Source organism: Puntigrus tetrazona, unplaced genomic scaffold (assembly GCF_018831695.1).
Source record: "Puntigrus tetrazona isolate hp1 unplaced genomic scaffold, ASM1883169v1 S000000002, whole genome shotgun sequence".
NCBI classification, from domain to species: Eukaryota; Metazoa; Chordata; class Actinopteri; order Cypriniformes; family Cyprinidae; genus Puntigrus; species Puntigrus tetrazona.
The window spans coordinates 816391-841720 of record NW_025047682.1 but is presented as its reverse complement, the minus strand read 5'-3'; the positions used below and the strand labels follow the sequence as shown (position 1 = coordinate 841720).

The following is a 25330-nucleotide window of genomic DNA, read 5'->3' as shown; positions in this document are numbered from 1 at the left end:
TTTCTGCCAGAGCCGTGCACCCAATGACCCACTTTAGAGAGAAATAAGGTCACTGATGGCGAGATGCAGAGCAGTCACTTTATCACGAGATTAACCAAAGACTTGTTTGCTAAACAGAAAGGAATGAATGGAATGACTGGAGGCAGTAAATACGATTTCTTCTAATATGTGGATTAACTGCATACATGAATCTATTGCCCAGATCCAGCCTTTAAAAGCTCGTTACTGTACGTGTGCTTTAACGTGAAGGTAAGACTAAATATGCTATGATGTATTCATTTAAAAAAAAAAAAAGTATTTACAAAGTGGTTTTTACTTGAACGAAAAATAAAAGCAATCGTTAACAATAAGGGATATATTAATGGTGATTCCGGTAATTAAGTAATTAATATTCAGAGCTCATAATTTTGTGACAAATGCTGAACTTGTACGTTGCGCGTGACGTCATTTGGCGCGAAGCAGTTAACGTATATTTGACGCAACAGTCGTCAAGTTTTAACGACATTTGTTATTTTCTTGCAACAAAAAAGTGTTTTTTTTCCTGGATAACATTTAGACCAAATAAGGGACGGTTCTGCCTCGACGCGATTCTGCCTCGAAGATTTTCAAGAAGGTAACGAGTGATTTGTTTCGTGTGTTTTACTTCAGCTCAAACTAAACATCCCTCTGACAACTGAAACAACGAATTCAAAAATAACTTTAACAAAAGTTAATATGCATCGCAAATAATGTTATCGTCCCAAGATTGGACGCCGATGACACGTGAAGGATCAGGAAAAGATTAATATGACACTCGGAGGAAGTTGATGGTTCGTTTTGGGCCAAAATGCTGGTTTGTAGTCATTTCTAAATGTAGCCTGTTGAAATATTTTATAACTTTTCTTTTCGTACTGTTTGTTTGTGCACAAATTTGAAGAAAAGAAAAAAAGTTCTGGGGAAAAAATCTATATCTCTATATAGTCAAAAAACGTATTAAGCATACGTTTAAAGACATGACTGTATGAATGAACATTAACATAATGTGAAACATAATGTAATAATGTTTCTTAAGGCGTTGTTTTGTTTTCTTGTTCTGCAACCATACAATAAATCATAAATTAGTGTTTTCCCACTTTATAATTTTGCAGTTTTGCTCATTGCTTTTCTAGGAATATATTAATCCAGTGCATCCGTATTCCCCCAGTATTCATAATAGTGATCGACCAATATGGGTTCAATAGTTAATTCTTCAATTATTACATTTGTTCCCTCCTGATCCTGAATATGTGCATTCAGCCTTAGATTACTCCTCAATATGAATTTCCTGCAGAGCTGCTTTTCTGGGGCCATCTTAATCTGTGAAGGGATTTATCTGCTTATGTCTCATTATCTAACCACGTCCAGACAACCGGAACTGTTGCTTACCTTATAATTGAGTTTTTGTCCTCTCGTCTTTCTTCTTCACTTCAATGAATCATTGCTTTCTGATGCCTTCGGGGTCTTCTTTTTTTATTAGTTTGTCTTCAAAAGGTCAGGCGGTGTATCTGTTAAACATGACTTCTCCCAACTGTTGACTGTCACACTCCGCTGATAACAGCCTGCCCGTTTCCATGGAGATATTTCATTGTCTGACTGTCTAGACGCCCAGTGACACCTGACACGTTGGGCCCGGGGGTCGCGGTTGGCCGTGTGAGTCAAAAAATCGAAGGCTCAGCTGCCCTCTGCATCTGCTGTGGGTCCACAGAGACATTAGCAAATACATTGCAAAATGCAGGGGCCTGTTTAAACCACTGCTTCTTTTTGATAATGTGAGGCCGTTTGTCATCCTTTTACTGAGTGGCATGCAAGGTTGGGCATTGTTTAAATTTGATAAATTCCGATTTGATTTGGTTAAAAAAAGTCAAGCATTTAGATATCAAACATATTCGTTCTGTGTCTCTTTTTGCGAAACATTTCATTGCTGCTGAAGAAATTTGGAAGATTTTTTTTTTTTTTCTTTCATGTTTTTTGAATGAATGTCTTAAACGAATGATTCAAGGACACATTTTTAACAGCCCCTTCTCACCACCTAGAAAAACAGATGTGCACACAGGAATTGATATGTGTAACTGAAATTTTAATTTGACAAGTATCTGATTCTTGACCATATGTATCCAATTCAGGAATTGATTTTCAATTCCTAACTGCATGGATGTTCTTTTATATTTGAATAGAAATTACTATAAGCTTGAATTAAAACTCTATTAAACAAGTGTTTTGTTTAATATTTTCTATACAGCTTTAATAATTTTTTTTAGTAATTTTCAGTTTCAAATTGTTTTTACTGTAAATTATACAATGATTTGTTCTATTTTTTTTTTAAATGACCTGAAATGGATGGTTATACCTTTTACAGTTTTTTCTGTATATGGTGCAGGGAAATTACTATTAACCAATAATATTTTATAGTTAAAATGACACAAATTTTAGTTTTTCATTTTTCATTTATAGTTTAGATTATTTCAGCTTCCTTTCAGATTTATTACAATTATTTTAATGGTCTAGTTCTTAGATTACGGTCACTAAAGATTTATTTTTGGTTAACTGTAAGACAATGTTGCTATATATTATATGGAGCACAAAAGGATATTTTCTGCACAAATTTTATTCATAGTGCTTATGTCAATGTTTTCCGAAGTCATGTAATAGCTTTCTAACAGACTGACACCAAAGTCTTTATTCACTGAAAATCTTCCTCTTTGCTGCAGCTCTCAAATCAGTAATATTTAATCTCGTTGATGACCTGATCCCTTTGTTTAGCATCTTCTAATATATTTTCTTAATAATAACAGAATGGGTTTGAAACAACATAACAATTGAGTAAATTACAAAAAAAAGGAAAAAAAGTTTCAACACCAAAGCTTAGCCTCTGGCAGATCTTTATCTAAAAGTTTGAAGTAGAATACTTTGTAAAAGTGTGAGTGCGAACACAACAAAGCTTTAAAAGTGGACTAGGAAGTAGAATAGTTTTCCTCGTTGGCATGATGATGATGATGATGATGATGACTGTCCATTTTTGTGTAGTCCCATTTAGCCACTTGACAGTGGGGTATTAATAATTTGACAATGATTTGATCTTGGGTTTGTGTCAACCAAAGACCTTATTGCCTTATGGCAATATATACCTTACTTTATATATATGCCTTATGGCATTTAATAAAAAATCTATTCAAAAGTTACTGAATTTCACAAAAGTTCACAAATACTTGATTCCAGTTTTTGGAATTATTACTGCCTTCTGTTTTTTAATAATTAAACAATTGATCTTGGTTTTCATCTTTAATTTAATCGACTCTCAGTCAGAAGTGCCAAAGGTGCAACAAACCCCCAATTGTCTTTATTTTGTTTCATATCTATAAATCCAGTGTTTTGTCATTAAAAATTCTGCTTAGGTAGAATCCTTAAGACCTGCTGAATGATCTGACTCTGCATCAGCAGATAAAATGAGAGCTAAACAAATATGGCGGCTCTATTGTTTTTTTTTTTTGTTTTTTTTTTGCTGTGCTGAGTCCCGTGTGATTGGTCGTTTGGCACAGCACATTGTGTTTGATTTACCATATATGATCTTTTACGGTATTATTTTATTTTAGACTCTCCAAAATGATCATGTCCAACGGAATTCAGAACCAGGAGTGGATACAAAGCGTAACCGGCTGCTAAAATATCCCCGGTCCCTTGAGGCAGCCAGAGGCTGTTCTCTGAGAACCCGGCAAGAGAGGACATTCTGTTCAAAGCTATTCAATGGAGATATTTTTTGTTCAAGAGATTTTTTTTTCCCCTTCCTGAACTGAATATCAATCAACAGTCGCCTCTTTAGTGTGCTAAAGCTTGGGAAAAAAATCACGTCACCTCCAGACGAAAAAAAATAATAAAAGCACAAAAGAGAGAGAGAAAAAAAATGAGGTGAAATTGGTTAATACGTTCTTTCTCGTTTAATGATGCTCTCGCCAAGTGTCTGGTGTCAGAAACCAGGATTTTACCGCAACCGCTGTAGCTCAGTGGGGTGTGTGGTTATAGTGCGACGGGTCGGGCCGAGGGCAGTCAGGTTGAGAGATTTAGGGGGGCTCGGGGTGGTTTCAGGACCCTCTCAAGGTGCCTCTTCCATGGAAACACAGCTGGCTGAGCAAGATTCCCATCAGTCGACAAATAAGAGACAAGCTGGGCTCTGTCTCCACATGGGCCGCACTGTTACCAGGAGCCGACAGCCAATCACGTCCCCCCAGTGGCCCATTTCGACAAATGGGCCTTTTCTGCAACCAATCACAGGTGAGCAGCCTTGTGACATCATACGATAATGAATTAGGCTCATCGTAAAGCTTTTCTAGGGCTGATTGGCTCTCCAAATGAGTAATTCTGCCTCAGGAGTCGGAGCGGCATCGCTGATGGAAGGCCATCTCTCTTCACTATCTTTTGTCCTGGTTGAGGGATTGCACGGTTGGGGCCTTTTGATCGGTCCCCATGTTTCCCAGCTTTGCATTTGGTTTTATTGTGCATTAGTGCTGACCCTGACCAATCACTTTCAATCACCATAATTCTCTGATTACAGGAAATATGCCGTGAGATGGATGAATAGCTCTTAGGTCATTTCAGCTCTGGACGGGTTCCAGAGTTTCACTTACCTCTGACTGTCAATCTCTCTTTCTCTCTCTGTATCCCTCTCTTTTTCAAACGGCAATCGATACATACCAAATAAAACTAGAGAATTTAGAGACACACTTTTAGATATAGTTATCCATTTTGCGAATATTGATATGATTGATATCCATGCCTGTCTGACAGCTTAACAGAAGTGGTAGTTTCCCTTGAGTTGGTTTAAAATGTTTCATCTTCCAAGTGAACGATAAGCATTTTTTAAAGTACTGCTCCAAATATAGAGCATAGGTCACTTATGCTCTATATGCTGAAATCTTAACTTAAAAATTATAGTCAATGTGTCAATGGATTGTGACAAAACGTCTGGTTTGACTGAATGACATTTTAGTTTACAAACTTGTATGAAGGTGTTCGACAAAGGATAATATTTTGTTGCAATTTCCAATTTTCAAAAAAAATCTGTTGGAAAAACGTTCCATGCTAGTCATTTAAGTTATTTTGGAACGTTAGTTGTGGTTGAATTAGTTCCTCTTTTTGCACCTTTATAGATAAATTTGTGCAGTTTTACATTTGGCTTTGGAGACTGCAGTCTGAATATCCCATGCTTCTATTCCTCCGACAAATGCAGCAGAAAGTAAATCTGGCTTTTAATACAGATCTTCCAAAGATTGTTTGAAATGAATCTAGTCTTAAATGCTTATTTGAGTTGGTCCTCAAGTAGAGTTTATTTAGGCTGGTTTTGCATTCAAATTTTACACTGTGGTTTTTTTTTTTTAGATTGTGTTGGTTCAGACCATTTTTGCCTCCATTAGAAAATGTAATTGTCTCCAAGCTGACCAATTGTAAGTAAAGGTTTAAAGTCATTGAAAATATTTATAATACAATATTTGTTATTTTATTTACAACACTCTTAAGTTATCCAAATGTCTAAAATGAGCTCATAAACCAGTTTGAATTATTAATCTGTCTTTTTTTTTTTTTTTTGGCTACAGACACTTGAAATGGTGACGTGATTGAAAAGACCCACAGCCTCATTAAACGTGATTTGAATTCTCCACATTCTCCACTCGCCTCTCCTCAAGTGACCCAGCAAGAGCAGCAACTGATAACTGGAGTTTAACAGCCTCTGGAGAAGGTGACAAAAAACACAGAACACATTTCCTCCACTGTTATATTTTTACTAGTTCTGTTATTAGATAGTTAACAAGAAATGGCAACCCATCTTACTTCATAGTGTGTTGTTAAACAGAAAAAAAGTGTAGGGCAGAACTTAAAATGTAGGGTTTTTTTTTGGAAGATTGCTGTGGCTGCGTTCAGAATTAAATGCTAGCATAATGAATACTACTTGGTATAAACTACATCTTTTTTTAATAGTTAATGAAACAATAAGCATAATTCCTTTATAAACTTTTCAAACAGTGGTATGGTACAGTGTGATAACATGACCTCATCTAAATACAATAAAGTAGCTAGGGTCATGGTTCAGTAATTACATTGAAATATGATTTTGAATAAAGTGTCTGCCAAGTGCAAAAATATAAAGTGCATGCATTAATCAGAGTATTGCAAATAAAAATATGTGTATTTTTGGAATTTCTAATCCAATTATGTGGTAAAAAATGCCCTACTTTTTCACATTCTATTTATAAACTGAAGTCAAAAAAAAACTTATAACTGATATTACTTGCACCCTGCATCCATCATTTTGGAAAACAGTATTATGGAATAAAATATTCTGTGTTGTATGCTGCACATTTTGTGTTGATGAATAAGATCTAAACACTGTGATAGTAAGCAGCAGTGGGAGTGTTATGATGGGTGGTTAAATAGAGTTAAAATAAAAATAAAATAAGCTTGATGATATCAGCTGAAAATGAAAGTCATTTCAGAGGTGGAGCAGTTTGCTTTGCCAATTGATTAGGATGACAAACTTTCACAAAAACAATATATTGAAAATTATTAAATCATTTCTTTAAACATTATCAGAGAAGAGTAAATCAAATAATCTTATAATAAAGAACTCTCTTGAATGTTGATTTTAATATACTAATGAAAATTTTTAAATCTCAAAAGATTGGTTCTTTTCCTTTAAGTAGTGTACTTTTTCTAGACACACGTCTGTTTAGCGGTCACTCCTGCTTAAGCGCACACACACACACATAGGCTCTCTTACACGCACTTGCCATGTCTGACCCTCAGGTCATGCTGAAGTGACTTTGTGCCCTGTTTGTAACTGGGCCTCTTTGAAAGCGGGCCTCGCATTCCTGCTCCGTCGGACGGGGGATGTCCTGCTTATTGGCAGCGAGTAGGAAGTTTCTGCCGTTAGGGATTATGTGCCGTTTCCTCACCCAAAAGCTTTCGGCTTGTCCCCTCCCACTCTTGAAAAAGCAGCGACTCCACAAACTAGAAAGCGGTGCGAACTAAATACCTGCCTCTCTGACCACCAGCCTCAGCCTTTCAGCCTCGCTCGTCTGCGCTTGTGCGATTGCTGGGAGGAGGCAGCCGCGTTTCGTCCGCTTTTGTGTGGTTGTACAGAAGTGCTGCGGTTGGGAGGAGGAGGAGGAGGTGGAGGGGAACAGCTGCTCCCCACACAGAAGCCGGTTTCCCAGCCTGACAGGCAGCGAGAGGCAGCTAGTGCCGGGGCTGTTTTCCCGGGGGCCCTCGGGTTGGTTCGGCAGCCTCCGCAGCTCCGGCTAGGAGGGAGATTTTTATGGCGGTGGCGAAACACGAAATGGACCAGAACAAGTAGGATTCTTTCCTTCACAAGGCCAGGCGCGCGTGTTCTCCGTGAGTACTCTGCCTCTTTTTTTTTTTTTTTTTTTGGTTAAAGTTGCATGGACACAAAAGATCGTACAGTCCTCGTTGTTCTTTTGGTGTTGTTTTGTTTGGCTTCTCTCTGTCTCTTTAAACCGTCAAGAACTCAGTTTCCTGTGAGAAACAACTCAGGCGGTTTATCACTCGCGTTGAGCTGCAGGTTTCGTGAAAAGGGAGCTTTGTGCTTTTGAATTGCAGCTGGGCTAAAGGGTCACGGCCAGAGGCATCGGTGCTGTGTGTGTATGTACAAACCAAATACGGACTAAAATCTGATAAAGAACGTTTATAAATGTTTGTGAATCCTCTGGCATTGCTTCTGGAAGTTATGGGACGTGACAGCATACTGTGAACTTGGCAGAGAGTGAGAAACTTTGCGTAAACTGTTGGAAGGACTGTACAGAGACTCGCTCGCACTGTTACACACTCATGGCTGCCGGGTTCTGAATCAGTGTTGCTTTCATAAAGTATTTGAGGCAATATCCGAACTTAATCTTTTTTTATTTTTGTATCAGAATGCTTAGGGAAGGAGCATTAACTACATTTTCATGCAAATATATAATGTATCTTAATCATGTATTAAGGATCTTTTGTTAAAGCAATGACTTCATTGAGAGGCTGAATTAATATGCGATATTTAGCTCAAAGGAACAATTTGAGTTAGTATTTTTTAAAGTTTGTTAATTTATTCAGGAACTTTGACAGTAGATAATAAGTGTTTTTGTTGTAATATACTATATATATTAGTATATTATTAGTTGCTGCTTTAATTTGAGGTGTTTACTGTCTATCTTTTACTCTATGCAGTCATTTCTTAGTCCAACTATATTTATTCTGTGAAAAAGCATTTTTTTTTTTAAGATTTATCAGTCTGATTTTTTTTTTTTTTTTTTTTTTTTTTTATAGACAACCTGTCTGTCTGATGCTGTGACACTTCACCTGTTCTTCTCGTAAAATGTATTATTCTCTAGGAGAAGCTTCACCTTTTTCTGTTGCCCCCTCAGACGACCTTGTGTCACAGGAATGAGATGTTTGGACAGGAATTATCGCACGGCTTTCTCTTCTAGAGTGCCGTTTGAAAGCACGGCCAGAGGCATGGAAAAGAGGGAATGCGCGAAAAGAAAAAAGGCGGAGGACAAAAAGGCAGAGAAGTCGAGTAGTTTTAGCTTACCTTTCATTTTCCAGGTCATTTTTTAGTGTGTAAGGTGGGATATTGCAGTTTAGTTGTCAACAGAGCACAGAGAGAGAGAGAGAGAGAGAGAGAGAGAGCGAGGGGCCACCGCTGAATCTAGTTCTCTATTTTAGGTATGTAGGTCACTATCCTCTGAAGTAGCAGATCTGCACACCTTCTTAATGAGGGCCTCCGAAGTCTTTGTGGCAGATGGTTTATTTTGGGCTCTTTGCTGTTCTATATCAAAGTTTCTTCAGGGCACATCAAGTTGATGGCCAGGCTTTTAAAAACACAAAGATCTCCTCTTCAGTCTTCAGTTTAGACTAGTGTTACATCTAATTTGAGGTTCATGCTGAGGATTTCTATTGGGCGAACCCATCAGTCACCTGAGAAGAATGACTTATGAAACACTGTACTAGACCTTGACAGTAATTACAAACCTAGGAATATGCTTAAATTATATGTGTATAATACATTATGCATAAGAAGAAAAAAGAAAGAACTTTCTGTCATTCTGCATTTACAAATTGGACAGTTTCTAATTCTGTAGAAAGCACATTGCTTCTGAACAATATTTTAGAAAAAAGTATATGATTATATGAGGTAGATTTTCTTATCTAGCATGACATAATTGATGCTCCATGACAAATAATTACGAAATTGTTGCTAAAGGTTTTTTTTTTTAATATGGAATATCACACCTTAGGAAAGTTAGTTTTCCTCAAAGTTTGTGTCTTTTATCTGTTTTATTATATAGGCTAAATATGGAAGGATGTTATTGTTATTTGGTATAGATATAAATTGGTTATACTGTATAGTAGCTTTTGATTTAAAGATTAAACAAATAAATATAATAGTGCGTGACCTTTGTGGGCTTCCATATGTTTGGAAACAGTCATTACTTTAGCAATTCCATTTGCACTATGAACCTGAACTGCTTATACTGTTGTAGGATGCTGTCCTTGTCTCTCGAATTACTCAGTGTTTCCACAAAAAATTGTAATATTTTTAATTAGGCTGTAGAAACATTATTGTTTTGGGATTTTTGAGCCTGCGTTTGTTCTGGTCTATGCTGGAGCAGCGTCAGAAGTGGCGCAGCTCAGAGGGAACATTGGTTCAGTCACTAATGAGCAGTGGTGCTCTTAACTTAGTGATTTTGACAGGAAGGAAAGGAACATTTGTTATTGTGTGTGTGTGTGTGTGAGTGTGTTCTCGTCACTCTGCTGCGGTTCTAACGGGCTAAAAGGTGGATGCGCACTTGCTCTCGGTTGACAGGCAGAACGCTGAGTGCCGAATGTGTTTAACTGCCTCGCAGGCTGTAAATTTGTCACACTGTCATTTGCCGAGAGTAGAGTGAAAACCGCAGTTTGCCACAGAGCTTTATGAGCTGTGAGTTTCCAGGTGCTGTGTGGTCAGATGGGGCTAGTGATCAGGATCTGGGCCTGAAACATGTTTTTCTAGGTATTAGGTTTCTGCAGAAGCTCATGCTAGAAAAGATCATAACTGGAAAGATCAGGGTTGAAAAAACGTTTTGGACAGCTTGTGAACAGAAACACATTATATCAATTTAAATCAAATTAAATTATATTTTGATTTGACATTTGAATTATTGTTCAATTAAAATACGTAATCATTTAATCTTCATTAAATTAAAAATTATTTTAGGCATCTTCTCCATGTTTTAGTCAATTACCAGGGTTTTTAAGAACTACTTTTAATATATAATATCCATTAATTATCTATTTATGTATTTTATCAGTTCTGTACTGATTTAAATATTAAGAAGTATAACGATTGTTCAATCCTGCATTTCTTGGTTTAGCAAAAATAAAAATAAAGTAATTTATTTAAATGATTGTTTTTGTTTTAATTTAAGATTTTAAGTCTTAGAGACATAAATCTTTCCTTTAGGCTTTAGTTCATTAGTTTAGCCAGATTCTGACACTCCACAAATTATTAGTTTGACTACAGTTGTCAGTGTAAAGGTTTCAAATCCCTGGTTTAATGTGATTTATAGAGGGAAACACACACAAACACACACACACACACACACACACACACACACACACATATGCAGGTTTTGTTATCGAAAAAGGGCACTAAGAAGCTTTCTCTCTCATTCTCTTTCTCTCTCTCTCTCTTTCTCTCTCTCACACACACACACTCACACACACAATTTGTGTCCTGGAGAGCTATAAAAGAGATGATGTCATGTCTGAACTGGAGACTGTGTGTGTTTGCACTGATCCGTTTCTCATTCAGAACCATTGAATGGGCCAGATCGCTCTGAAAGAAGACCAAAAAAAGCTCTGAAATCCCCAGCAGACGGCCTAAAAGTTGCCTATTCTAGTCAAATTTAATTTAACTCAATTTTCTATAAAAATGTAAACCATTTTTTTTGTACATTTTAAGGATTTATACCCATTCCAGGGGGATTTATGATGATTGTAAGACTGAAAGTAAAAGAATTTGACTGAGTTTGGTCATAATAGTCCTTCAGAAAGCCTGCTGCTAGTGTTTTCTTTCTCTCTTCAGCTTCAGCTTGCTTTAGACTGGTAACTTATTTTATCATACTGAAGGGCAACTTTGACTTTAGTATGCTATATATACAATAAAGCTTTAACAATAAGAAAATGTTTATTGGATGCTTTTTCATGCAGGCATTTATTTAAAATGCAGGCTTTAAAACCCCTGTATAATATAATAAATGAAGTCTGTTTTGTCTGTTGCACATATTCGGACATCAATATTGCTTTTTTTTTTTTTACTTTTACTGGTCCTTTAGAGAGTGTGCACATTACAGAACAAAAAATGATTTCCTACCTAATGGCAGGTGCACAGTGACAGGGCTCTTGGGGTGAAACACATATCCTTGCTTTTACGGCTACTCAGAGTCCTTGTTTTGTCCTTGTTTACTTGTTAAATGTCCAGCAGTCTTTTATTCTTGGCTTTCTGATGTCCTAAAGGGACGGGGTGGGACTGCATTGAGAGCTGCTCTTCATCAAGGGCTTTTGACTGCTGTCTGAAGAGAGGGGAGTATTTCAGACACAAAAGGCAAACACACATATTTAGTGTGAGACAAAGGCTGTCCTAGGCAGCTCAGCAAGGGGTTAAACTCTTCTTTTGTTTGCACGCAATTAGAAGATCACTAGTTTGTCTTGTCCTGTCATGAAGACTTTAGGGTTAAACACTCAAGAAACCTGTCAAGAATGTGTTTGGGTCATTTTTCACCACAAAATATCAAATTAATTTAAAAGAAATGATTGTGTATATTTAAACAGATTCTTAAAATTATTTATGGGAGAGAAAGGTACATTTTACCACCAAATATACAACAAAATCTTTACTATAATGTAAAAAGAAAAAACAATACTGCAATATATTATTTGTAAAATATGTATGGATAATGGTAGTATTGCTTGTTGTATTTCTTCATTTTAATTTAGATCAAATCTTTATTAATTTACTTTTTTAAAAATAAATTATTAGAATTGCTAAAATTATGGGAATTACAAACAAAAAAGCATAATGCCCAGAAGCAATACAGTAATTGGTATGCAGAAATATTTGCCTAATTGACATTAAATTAATGTCACAATGCAAATTGTGATTTTTCTTTTGTTCTTTAGATATTTTGCAGAAACGTGACTCATGTTTTTATATTATTCGTTTGTTGTATTTCTATTTTTGAGTAACTGTGTATTTATTTGTAAGGGTATCTAACCTTTCAATTTATTTCTTTTTTTTTACCTTTAACTACAAAAGCTGCTTTAAGCATTCTAACAGTTATTCATTATTATTCATTCGTTAACATTAGTTACAATAGTAACTAAAATGAACAGTACGTATTTTACAGAATTTATAATGTAGTTCATTATTAATCTATGTAACTAATATGGACTAATAATGAACTACAATATAACTAATGTTAACAAACACATCTAATGATTTTAAAAATGCATTAGTAAATGCTGAAATAAACATTAAGTAACATTTACAAATGCTGTAGAAGTATTGTTCATTCTTAGTTCATGTTAATGAAAGAACCTTATTGTAAAGTGTTACTTAGATTTTTTTATATGGGAATAAAATTTCTCAAAATACAAAGGGATCCTCCCGTTTTGGGGAAGACACAGGGGAATGCATTGACAAAGTGTGTGTGTGTATGTGTTGGACTAAAGCGCCCTTGAGAGGCAGGTTTAGAGGCAATAAAGGGAGATCTGGGAAGTGGAAACTCAATAGCGGCAGGGGCTTGTGTTGCTATTGTGCTCATGAAGTCTCCAGCATCTGTAGACAGCAGCCTGTGAAGTAATGAGTCGTCTAGGTTTATATTGACCGGTCTGGTGCGGTGGCCATGGGGACGATTACATTTGCTATTGAGAGTGAAAGGATTACACATCTAAAATAATTGAAATGCAGGGAATGAATAGATGGAGGTTGAAAATGAGGCTGTCGCTCTGCTAACCAGCCTCCCTTTCTGATTTTTTTTTTTTTTTCTATCCTTACGTGACGTCTCAAGAGCAGGACACCCCCCCAATACACACACACACACACACACACACACACACACTCACATACACATCTGCAGGTGTTTTACAAAAACTGAATAGACTATATTGACAAAAATATTTTATTAATTAAAATTATACTATATTTATATTAAATCATATAAAAATATGAAATATATAAATATAAGGAATATGTTATTTTAATCATGTTTATTATTTTGATTACTATAATACTATATATTAAATGAGTTATTCATGTGATTTAGGACTTTACAATTCTGATGTTATTTTAATCATGATAGTGCATAATATTTTATTACTGTAATTGTCTAGTAATTGGAGGTTAAACCATCTACGTTGCAAGACTTTAATTGTCTGCAAAACTCAACTGCTGCAAAACATGTTTTAAATCAAGTGTTTTTATGCAACAGGGCATTAAATGCACTGCTGTAATTGTCGCTTTTAATGATTCCATCTGTAATCTTAATTTTAATGAATTGTGCAACCCTAACATCCTTTTATTTGTTTTAAACTGCATGTAAGATTTGTGAATTTTTTGTGAAGTTTTTTCTGGTTTTATGATTTAAACATTTTAAAAGTGAGCAAAATTTGATTGCCGTTAAAAGCTTTCCACTAGGAATCTACACTAAGGTTATTTCTCTGTGAGCAGGAACCCGATCTGGGCCGGGACCGGCCTTCAGGGAGCGGGGTTGAGTCTCTGTTTACAACCTCTGTGATTGGTTTCACTTACGGCCGGCCGGAGAGGCAAACATATGCGTGCGCTCATGAGACAGAAAGCTCTTGAGGGGTCTGCCGGAGCAGGGGGCGAGCGTAACACAGCTGAGGGATTCAGAAGTCTGAACCGGAGCCGTCTGCCAGCAGCCGAGCGCGGTGAACTCTGTGCCCTGGTGTCGGGGGGGAAAGAGGGGGTGGGATACGCTGGTTGAAATCCCCAGACCACGCTGTAATAAGATCAGACCTTAATGGTGGTCAGGGTATATTTGAGATCGGGTCCATATTGGCTCTGTCTGGAGTCTGAGCTTTTGGGCAGCAGAGCTTTGAGTGTATCTTTGGAATAACCGAGAGCTGATGTCACGTGGTTATTTTGTGTTTGTGTGCAATGTCAGACCTGTCCCACATCAAGGTCAGCAGAAGACTTAATGTGGACAGAAACACAATATATCAAGCCTTTTTTTTTCTCTTTGGAACGGCGTCTTTGGTTCAATCCACAAATGTTATTAATGTTCCCCAGACCACAGAGCTGCCTTTGGGATCCTTTACTGTGATTCAATTAGACATGCTTTGTGTTTTGGAATTCTTGATTGTATCTCATGTTGATTCGTTTGGTCTGCTGGTTACTTTCGGAATTTCAATTCAAATGAAATAATTCTAAACATTCTGAATATAATAATTTTACAGTTATCTGATTAAGACTCTGAAAGAGAACCTTATGTTACTGCGTTGTTACAATCTAAATTCTGATTGGTTGGTGTTAGTTGCAAAAGTGTTCTTTTTTATTATACTGCTTACTTATGAAGCAGTTCCAGATTTACATATATTACGTATATTACAGTTACCTCTTCAATCTTTCCCTATATTTTGTTAATTTTAATTAAGACCAGAAAAATACCAAGAAACTGGTTGCGCATATGGTAAAAATATATGGTAAAATAACTCTTCATTTTTAATATATTTATTAACAATAGCTTATAATATCCAATTCAATAATCATGACAATTTCAGCTAGGCAAAAAAATAAAGGGGTTACTGTTATATTATTTAATAATATGACTAAATGAGTTTTTCCTTGCTTTTGTCTCTCTCTCACACACACATATGAGGTGAATCTAAACACTTTTGACAGTTAGTTCAATTTCCAAAATTACCTCAATTTACCTGAATTCTTCCTTTCTATATTGAATGGGTAGCTTGGTATATTTTTTCTCACTATGTAACACTAATAAATAAGTCCTTTGTATGGCTGCAGTTATCTAGAGAGAATAAAAATGATAGTTAAATAGAGCCAAAGAGAATGTTGAGAAAGAGTCAGTAACTATACATCATTAAATATTGATATTTATTGTACTGTCCCTGTATTACTGAAGTATTTTTGTACATGAATATATCAGTAATAGATTTACAGAATATAACTTATTTGTTTGCTTTATAATTGCTATTATTTTACGTTACATTTACATTTAGTGATTTGTCAGTCAGTTAGAAAAAATGACGTTGTCTATTTTATTAAATCCGAAAACTATAAACAAAAAATTAGTTACACATCATAAAATTCTACTGTTTTTACAGAACAATAAATATAGTTTGTAAATTTTTGTAGGCTTTTTTACATGCATAACTCTTATTCTTTGCTCTGGTGTTTGAATTCTGTCGTACGAGCCGTGTGTGTGTGTGTGTGTGTGTGTGTGTAAGGTGTACATCCTCATTGTAGCGGCATTCTGGCAGCTTGTCGTCTTTTTCAGTACCGCCCATTTTATCTCAGCATCCTGCTCCGTTCTGTCCCTGTCCCGCTCTGGATGACCTCCTCTCCATGGGTCTACCTTAAAGAGCACAGGCTGTGTCTGTTTTATATATATATATATATATATATATATATATATATATATATATATATTTATCTCTACATCCTGGTGTTTCCGGATCTGGGAACGTTGACATGGCGTCACAGGAAATGAGGTGTGTTTTGTAACCCGGATGAGCCCATCAGATCTGTGATGGTACAGCCTGGGTGGAATAATAATGGTGTGTGTTCAGATGCATGTGTGTGCTCGTATGTGCACGCGTGTGTGTTTGGGTCAGCAAGCCACTCTGCTTGACATTGGGGTTGACCCGTGTGTGTCAGGCTTACATATGGCGGAGGTGTTGTTTAAGAGAGGGGGGCTTTGGGGGTCTATTCTATATGAAGAGACACAAGGCAAAGAGGAATTTTTTGTTTCTTTTTTTCACTCTCGGTCCCTCTGTTGACTTCCACTCTGACAGGATCTTGCACTTTCAGGCGCTGATGTTATGAAGCATTCAGATGGTAATGAGGGCTGAGAGAGGGGGGCAGATTCTCACATAAACTTGATTTGTCCATGAATAGCAGCTTGTGTTTGTCCTGACCTCTCCACTGCCCGGAGACACCAACCACCCCGGCCCGTTCAGATTCCCGACACACACACACACATTCTCTCTTTCTCTCCCTCACACACACATACAGCTTAGCATTGTCAAAGAGAGACCGCAACTCTCCTCACTTAATATATTGTTTGTTTCTTTTTTATGGTTTGTGGGATCTGATCAGGATTCATGTGTTTTGTAGATAGTTCTTCCGTCACTCAGTGTGGTCTTAATTGGTTGCTTCTTTTTTAAATTGTTCCCTTATGTTGAGACACATATATCATTTTATTATATATCATTAATTATTCATGATAATTATATTTTTAAAAAGAGAAATTAGTTTTATATATATAAATTAATTTACACATTTTATTTTATTTTTATTGAGTGATTGGTAGTGAGACCTTTTATTTTATACAATAATGTTTTTAATTTTTTTATATAATGTGTAAAATAATCAGATTTTGTCTATCTTTTTAAAATATAATAATATTAATAAAATAGTTTGGGTTTTAGGTTTTGGAGTTCACTGTTGAGTCATTATGTTCTATTGTTCTAATATTCTATTTATTTATACTATTCTAAACACATTCAGTATAGGAGAAACAAATTTAATTTCATCGGCAGTTTCTGATGTTTCTGCCTTAGGCACAAAAAGTGTTTCAGAATATATAATGTTCCCTCAGGCTTATTTTTTTTTCTTTCGGAATAATAGCATTTGTCCTGCTAGAAACCTTCCTCCGATCGGCTCTGGTCTGCCACTTCACATTACATTTCCTGATTATGTGTTAATCATAGTGCTCTCACACGAACACACACACAGTTTTACATTTTATTGTCTTATTTAGTTTTTTCCCTTTTTATCATAATTTGTTTCCTTTCTGTTAATCTCTGTTTTAATCTGTTCAGAAAATCAGAAGCTTTTTAAAAATAATCAAAATTTCTTTTTAAACCTTTTTTTTTAATGTTAGCTAAAGCCACAATATACTGATCATCACAAAATATTACAGATATTATAGTATATATATATTTTTTTGGTAGATTTTTCATTTCATTGTACATTATTTTAAAAAAAAATTTTCAGCAAAACAGCAATGCTAATGTATTTTGTGTTGAAAGATTGTTGTTCTTATTATTTTGTCATTTATTATCAGTAAATCTGGTACTAAAAACACATCAGGCTTGAAATATAAAGAAGCATTTGTAGTAAATTTGTGGCTTTGTTTTTAAATATGTCATTTCTGAGCGATGCTTTGTTTCTCATTGAATTTGCTAAGGGCTGAACCAGACATTATTCCGTAGGTCAGGACTGCAAGTGACCTCAAACGCCTAGCTCATTTTTTTTGGCTACAGAGAAACGTCTGACCTAAATCCTGAGACACCCTGTATACAGTGAAACAGAATTTTCCTTTAAATATCACAGTGACGTTGTGTGTATCTTTTGGTGAGGATATCTGGGTTGTGTCACTGTGATATTTGGGTTTTAAAGAAATTAAATGAGTCAGAAAAGCATACGTCATAACATGAGAACATTTCTCTGTGTGTGTGTGTGTGTGTTTCTCAAGGGAGAGACTTGTGCTAGAGCGTTACTTCGTCCTTAAAATGTGGGTGTTTAGACACTCCAGGAGCTTGAGCATCCCGCTGTCTTACAGACGAGCATTTACTGCTCTGCACATAATTAAAAGCTCTTTGTGCTGTAATGATAGGGCCGCTCTTTTGTTCCTGTTAAGCTGATCTGAGATCAGGAATGAGGGACTTTATCTCCTCAGCTTTAGATTTGCACGCACTTTCCTGCCGGTACGATTGAGGAATCTAATATGTGTGTCTTCGCATGTTAATCTTTTCATTTTAAAACAGCTTGATTGTTTAAAACACTCGCAAAACTTGGCGGCAGTAATGGGTAATAAAGCTGTTAATTAGCTATTTTGTGCCGTTAAGTTAACAATAGGGTCGTTTTACAATGCATTAAAGAACAATGAGTGCCGCAGCATCGTCTGAAAGCAGGTGAGTGTATGTTTGACCTGTAAGGAGTGGGAGGGCTTCTAAATGTCAAAGAAGAAAGCTTTATAAAATGAAGGAGCCGCCGAGGGGCTCTCAGTGTTGCCCCTTTCCAGCCCAAACAGACGGGACATTCAGCTGTTCTTATGGATGCCATAAGCATCCTTTAATTATGCTTTTTTGTATGAACATTTATAATACAAAAATATCAAATACATTTTGTCAACATAAATAGCAAAATACATTTTATATTTTTGTATTTTAACATATATTTTAATATTTGATACTGCATTTAACGTTAATATTTTCAAATTGTTTTTTTGTGCTCTGTAATTGCTTTAACAGTTTAATGTTTTGCCTTTTTTTAAATTCTAGGAAAAAATATCTCTTTTTGCCTGCACTGAATTTGCCTTTCAAAAATAAATCTAACCTAAGAAATATTTACTGGAGTAGAGAGTTTGAGTAACCCTGGTTTCTGTTTTTATTATTTGTCAGGGTTGATTATTTTAGCAGGTAGTTAACAATCCAAATTGTGAACTGACATAAAACCACAGACTCTCACTGTTCGTAGCAGTTTTATGGTGCCATTTAAAATGTCTCACTTTTGACAGTCCGTCTCTCTTCTCGACGCACCATTTAATCAGTTTTGTCCTGGTGTCATTCAGTTACGGCACAGGCATGATGGATGAATGACAGCCCGTATAAAGATGTAGATCGGAATTCGGGCTGGGGATTATTTTGGTCTGATTGATTTTAAGAAAAGCTAATGGATTTAGCGGCACCGTGTTTTTTAATTCTCATCATATCTTTTGTTCAATTTTCGGCTATTTTTCTAGCCAAATAGGCTCTTTGCAGAGTTAAAGTTGAATGTGTTTCTGGACTGAATGGTTGTGGTTGTGTCGGCGTGTGCTCATGTGGGTTCAGTGGCTCTCTGGAAGAGATTAAACTCTCCGTCTCCACGCTGCCGGAGTGTGTTTTCTGCTGTCTTTCCCACCCAGGTGGATCTCTGCATGTGGTCTTCCTGAACGCCCCATTTATTTCTCACAAACTAGCAGGAGAATTCAGCTTTACATCTCGCTTTTCTTATTTTCAGCTTGACCTTCACTGTATGCTACATTATTTCCATCCCGAGAATGATTTAATATTTTAAAATAATACATAGATGTTGTATATATATATATATATATATATATATATATATATATATATATATATATATATATATACATACCACTTATTATATTCATTAAGATAATTATTTTAGATTTGTCTTGTGTGGAGATTTGATTTGAATGTGGTTATTGTTTTTCAAATGTCTGTATGAGTGACATTTTATATAATGATATCCCTTAGGATTTGGTGTGTTTTTTGTTATTATAATTCAATAACATTTATAATAGAAATATTTTTCCTCCCTACAATTTATTTAAATATGCACACAGATTCTGTTTTATATTAACGTGTTGCTGAGCATACACAGCTGATTTAATTATTAAACAGAGAATATTTTATGTTGTAGTTGTAAATACTATTTATAATAAAAGTAATAATTAGTATCATTGTTGTTACTATTATTTATGTATAATGTATTAGAATATTATATTGTTATACTATGTGTTCAAATGTTACATACAAGTAAAATTTAATCTGTCTGAAATGCATTTTTGCAATTGCAAAATATGTATATTTATTAATATTATGTTTTATGTAGGCAGTTTTGTAGATATTTGCAAACCTGAATCAAATAATTTGATTACTGCATTTAGAAAGTATAAAGGTTTGCAATGCTTAATGATAACATCCACCGTATGTCTACAAGGCAAAACCTTTTCAGTTGTCTTATAAATCATCTGTCTGAAACGTTCAGCAGCAGATTTTATATAAAACATTACGTTTTTAATGCATTTCTGCTTTCTGCTCATAAATGAAGGAGCTACGGTAAAATTGCCTGCTTTTTATTCGTAGAGTGTCTCTTCCTATAGCAGATCTCTTTTTCTTTCCCCTTTCTGCTTTTATGCCATTGATTTTCTGCATTCTGACAACAATGACATTGTCTTCTCACTTGGCTGATCTCTTTCCTTCCTTTGCCTTTGAATTTGCTCACTTTCTGCTGTGGTTTTGTCCGTCTTCCATGTCTCTGCGTCAGATGGACAGCGAGGCTTTCGTCTCTGTGTGTCTAAATCATTTGAATAAGAACAGAGAGAGATACATGGATCTTTCAATACATTTCACTGCTGACTTTTTTTAATTCTTTGAAATGAAATTCAACCTGGAAATGTATTTTAAAATATCTCCTGTAAAGCTAAAAATGTTTGATTACATTATTGCTTAAAATAATGATTGCTTCATGTTAAATAATGTGATCAATTGAAATAGAGTATAATATCTGTTTTTTATGCTTAAAATTTTTATTTCAAAAGGCTGCTCATTTAAGAAAATATAAGAATTTGTGATAATCAGTGTAGTGTGATTTAATTTAGTTTCTAGGTCTTGAAATCCTGTGGTTAAAAACCTGAAGAAACAAAATATTTTATAAAAAATAGATATTAAATAGAAAATGTAAAAAGAAATTATGCTCAAGCTTTTGCGTGCTGTATTTTGTGATGTTTAATACTGGATTGAGACTCACATTTGAATGGTACTTTTTTTTTTTTTTGATAAATTTACATTGTGTGTGTGTGTGTGTGTGTGTGTGCTTATGTCAAGGACAGCAGAGAAAGGTTGGCAAAGGAATCATAAAGAGCTACTAAATACATATGAAATACAATACAATACAGATTTTTCATATTTTGTTAATTCATTTTCACATTATTTAATAAAGTATTAGTTCTACTAGTGAATACTTTGGCAACATGTTCATTATAGACTGTTTAAATCTCATTACTTTAGCATTTTTTTTGTCATTCTTATCTCATTTAATTTTCTTACTGACATTGTTTAAAAAGACATTAATTGCCTTTTTACCTTAATGTGAAAGACGAGGAGAAGTATTAGTACAGACAATAGGATAGAAAAATACAATTAAAAAGATTTTTGATGCATTAAAAAAAGAAGAAAGATTTTCAATGCATTGAAAAAAATCATTGTAAATCTGTAGAAAATAAGTGATCTTTAAATGAAATCAGAAATGAGGAAGGAGCAGTCGAGTCTGACCAGAAGGAAAAAAATGCTGGCTAAGCTAACTGTTTCACACATGCACCGACAGAAGGTTCGATATGCATTCGATCGATGAATGAAAAGGCACAATGGCAAAATCGGACGGGCTTCTTTTCAAATCCACGTCCCCAGCGTTCCCCGCAGTCTGCAGTTCCACGGCAGGCAGAGAGCAAGGGTTACATCAAGGCTGTTCTGTGGACCGTGCAAACAAGTCTAGACCAATGACCTGCTGAATAGCTCCCTTTGAAGAGCATGCAAGTTTGGTCGGGATGAAGAGAAATTGAGGCGGACCCTCTTTTGAGTGTGGAGCAGCCCGTGGCCGCTGGGAGGTAAGGGGCAGGGGAGAGCGACAGCATCTGCTTCCATGGTTACTGGCCGGGCATGGAGACCTCGCTATTGTGGAGAATCGGTTCTCATGCTCCCACCAAGGAAATGTCACGCATTTTAAGAGCGGCCGGTCCGGGACGCTCTCTTCATCGGCCAGGCGCTTTTTCTTCCCGACTGTAATCAAACTATAGCGCATGGCAGCTTAGAGACGGAGGGAGGGGTGGGAGCGGAGAGGAAGAGATTTTGTCACATGATCGCAAATCAAAATCTTATTTTGGAGTAAGATATTCGGAGTGGGATTTCTGTCCCGGACTGATCCGGAGGGGGTGGGGGTCCGTGTGATGATGGATTGCCGTAGAAAGGGCCAAAGGTCAAGGTTTATTTTGTGAAGTCGGGGGTCGCTTTTGTTGAGTGGGGGTCATATTTATGTAATTCGATTTCATCGCGCTTCGTCTGATTATTGAGGAAGAGAGTTTTGTGTCTCGTTCTGTCTTGAAAAGCCTGTGTGGAACTATCTGGGTTTAACAGTTGAGTCTTTTTTTTTTCGTATAATGTTATTTATGAAGCATTTATAAGGCTGGCGAGTGTATTTCATGTCGGGGTGTATGCGGACGGTTTGCTGTTTGTCTTTCTGTGGGGGTTGTGGTGGAACGCTGAATTTGGCCGTGCAGCTGACGCCTGCCCTCCCAGTGAGAACACAGAGGGGCCAGATGGCAGCGGTCTACCGAGGGTTCAGAGCAGAGGATTTGCTGGGGGATCGTGGGAAAGTCTTAGGCTGAGTTCACCTGCTCAAAGAGCAGCATCAGGATTAACACCAGCCCAGATTTAACCCGCAGTCCTGAACACAAATAGATAATCAGAACCCAGGAATATATACGTCTCATTTACTCTCCATTTGAAATTGTGGCACCTTGATGTGTATATTTATTTTTTAAATACATCGGATGGACAGATTGCATTGACTTACATTATTATTGTGAATTTTTTGCAGTGAGATCAAAATAATAATTATTATTACAGTAATTATATACAGTGCTACTGTGTAATGCATGTCTTATAGGTTTCTTTCTAGAAATAAACTATATTATTATAAACTATAAAAAATTTTTAAATATTATTTTAGGATCTTATAGTTGAATTCTAAATACATAAAAAATACATAATAAACATAAAAAATAATACATAAAAACTTGACAAATATAATTATCTTTTTGGATATTTCTAATAAATATGAATATCTACACACGGGTTTGTATAGTGTGTATAAAATTTTTTCGGACATTTTCTGTCATTAATGATGACGTTTAAAACACTGATGATGATGTTTGAATTGAACAGATTTTTTGCTTTATCTAGATTTTGTGTGTGTGTGTGTGTGTGTGTGTGTGTGCGCACAGAATGCAGCCACGTTATTTCAGTCACACCTGCTTTCCGTGTTTATGCATGCAGACTCTTTGCGTTTCAAGAATTGTGGCAATAATAGAATTTTTGCAAATGCATTTGCAAGGTTAATCTGGAATCATTTTAATTATACATGTCCCCCAAGCAAACATTTTTAATCATAGAATCTAGGATGCCATGTATGAACTATGACATGACATGTTATTTGTTGTTTTTCTGATTTATGATATTATCTAGACTCCATATAGACATTTATTTGATAAGGAAATTTTCAACTAAAAATCATTTACACACATTTACACCTTTTTTGTAGTACACAAAATATATAGACTACTGCCAAGCTGCTTAAAATAGAATGACTTCAAGCTAGATTTTTATTACTCATATTTTTTTTTTAATTGAATTATGACTTAAATTTAAGTCTGTTTTTCACATTACACTATCATGTGGCTTCAGAAGGCTTGGAATATAGCAAAGTACCCCTTTTGTCATGCTTTTAAAATCCTTTGTAGAGCTTGACAGCCCCTGTCTCACTTTAATTGTATGGAAAAGAGCAGCATAGGCATTTTGCTCAACATCTTCTTTTATGGTCTACAAAGAAAGAATGTCTTATTCTAGGATGAGGGTGAATAAATTATGACAAAATATTCACGTTTGTTTAAACTACCCTTTTAAAAGCCAGAAGAGCTGTTTTGCTGTCCCATCTCAACCCTGAAATCAAGCGCCTGTTTGATTGCACCATAAAATCTAAATGAGATTTGTAGTATTGTCAATATTCAATTACAATCACATTTTCAATATTTAAATAGATGAGAAAATCTAACATGTTGATAAAGGTCTGCATAAAATGTCTGGCATCAAAGTCCATTAGCTGTTTGTGTTGTGATTGGCGATGGCAGCGCTCGAAAACGCAATTCCCGAATAAGCCTTCTGTCGCCGGACTGAAGAGATGTGTTCGGTCTCATGCCGAAGCCGATTTCTTCAGCCGTTCCTCCTGGTTCTCCGTCGTTCTTCAGTGTGAGAGGTGGATCTTGGCGTGCTGTCAGGAATTTGGGCCAAAAGGGATTTGAGGTGAAGACAGAGAGCGCTCTGTTAGCAGAGCCACGTGAGGACATTCATCTTTGTGTGTTCGGTCCAAGTCCCTCATGTTTCATAAAAGCAGCTGAACGCAGGAGCCGTGACGGGGCGTTTGCCTGCTGACAGCACTGGGCCATCGTGGGTCAGACTCGAGAGCTCTCCAGCAGCTGAGAGATCAAACACTTCCACATGATGCTGAGTAATGATGTACTGCTCGACTTACACTTTGAACTCTGGGAATGTTTAAGAAGCCTCTCTTGAATTGTGGCATACGGGTTTGTTTGACTGATGCTGTAGTTGATGATTCCATTCGCGTTCTGGTTTTCACTGTCGAGAAAGTTTGTTGACATAAATCAGCGTGGAAATGTTTTTGTTTTCTTTCTTTGAAATATTAACATTTTTATTTGTTCTCTTTGAAACGGCACTCCTCTCGTTGGAGTTGAGCCTGGGTTTGTCTCGAGCGTTTCAGCGAGCACCGCGCAACATGGCAAGATTCCAGCGTTAGGCAATTTGTCTGTCCGCACTGCAGGGTTGTACAAAACTCAGAATTGAAGAACTGGCTGTATTTCAATTGATATAAATTGGAATTGGCCACACATCACAGGAAGTTGAATTGGAATCTATCTATCTGTCTGTCTGTCGTTCTATCTACTATCTGTACTATCTATTTATATCTATCATCTATCTATCTTTTGTTCTATCTATCTATTGTTCATTCAATCTGTTGTTTAAAGGTTTGTTCTACTGTTTTTTTAACTATCGTTCTATCTGCCAATTATTCGTTCTGTTATTCTATATATTGTTCTTTCATTCGTTCTATAGTTCTATCTTCCTATTACTATCATTCATTGTATCAGTCATTTCTATTATCTATTCTATGTTCTTTCTATCTGTCATTCCGTTTATCTGTACTACCTGTAAACCTTTTAACCTCACCGCTTCTTAAACTTATTTTCAAAGCTTTTAAACAAAAGCCATCATTCAGATACAAATTTTGTCTTGGTATGCTTTGGGTTTCTATTTCTTTCTTTAAATTTCAGTTCATTTTAATATTTTGCTGCATTACAACTCCAATTGCACACGGGGTATGATCCAGTTTCATTTTTCCAGTTCAGTTTGAATTCAGGAAGTGAATTACAATTTAAAGCTCTTT

General features: G+C 35.9%; 1 protein-coding gene across 1 annotated transcript in view; it reads left to right on the top strand.

The window, feature by feature from the left end:
• The first annotated feature begins 3956 nt into the window (after window positions 1–3956).
• Window positions 3957–25330, top strand: part of LOC122331777 — a 39245-nt gene continuing 17871 nt past the window's right edge. The window contains exons 1-3 of the mRNA XM_043229271.1: window positions 3957–4021; window positions 4134–4284; window positions 6921–7398. Of these exons, the coding sequence (XP_043085206.1) occupies window positions 3957–4021; window positions 4134–4284; window positions 6921–7398 (694 nt within the window). The remainder of the gene's footprint in view (window positions 4022–4133; window positions 4285–6920; window positions 7399–25330) is intronic.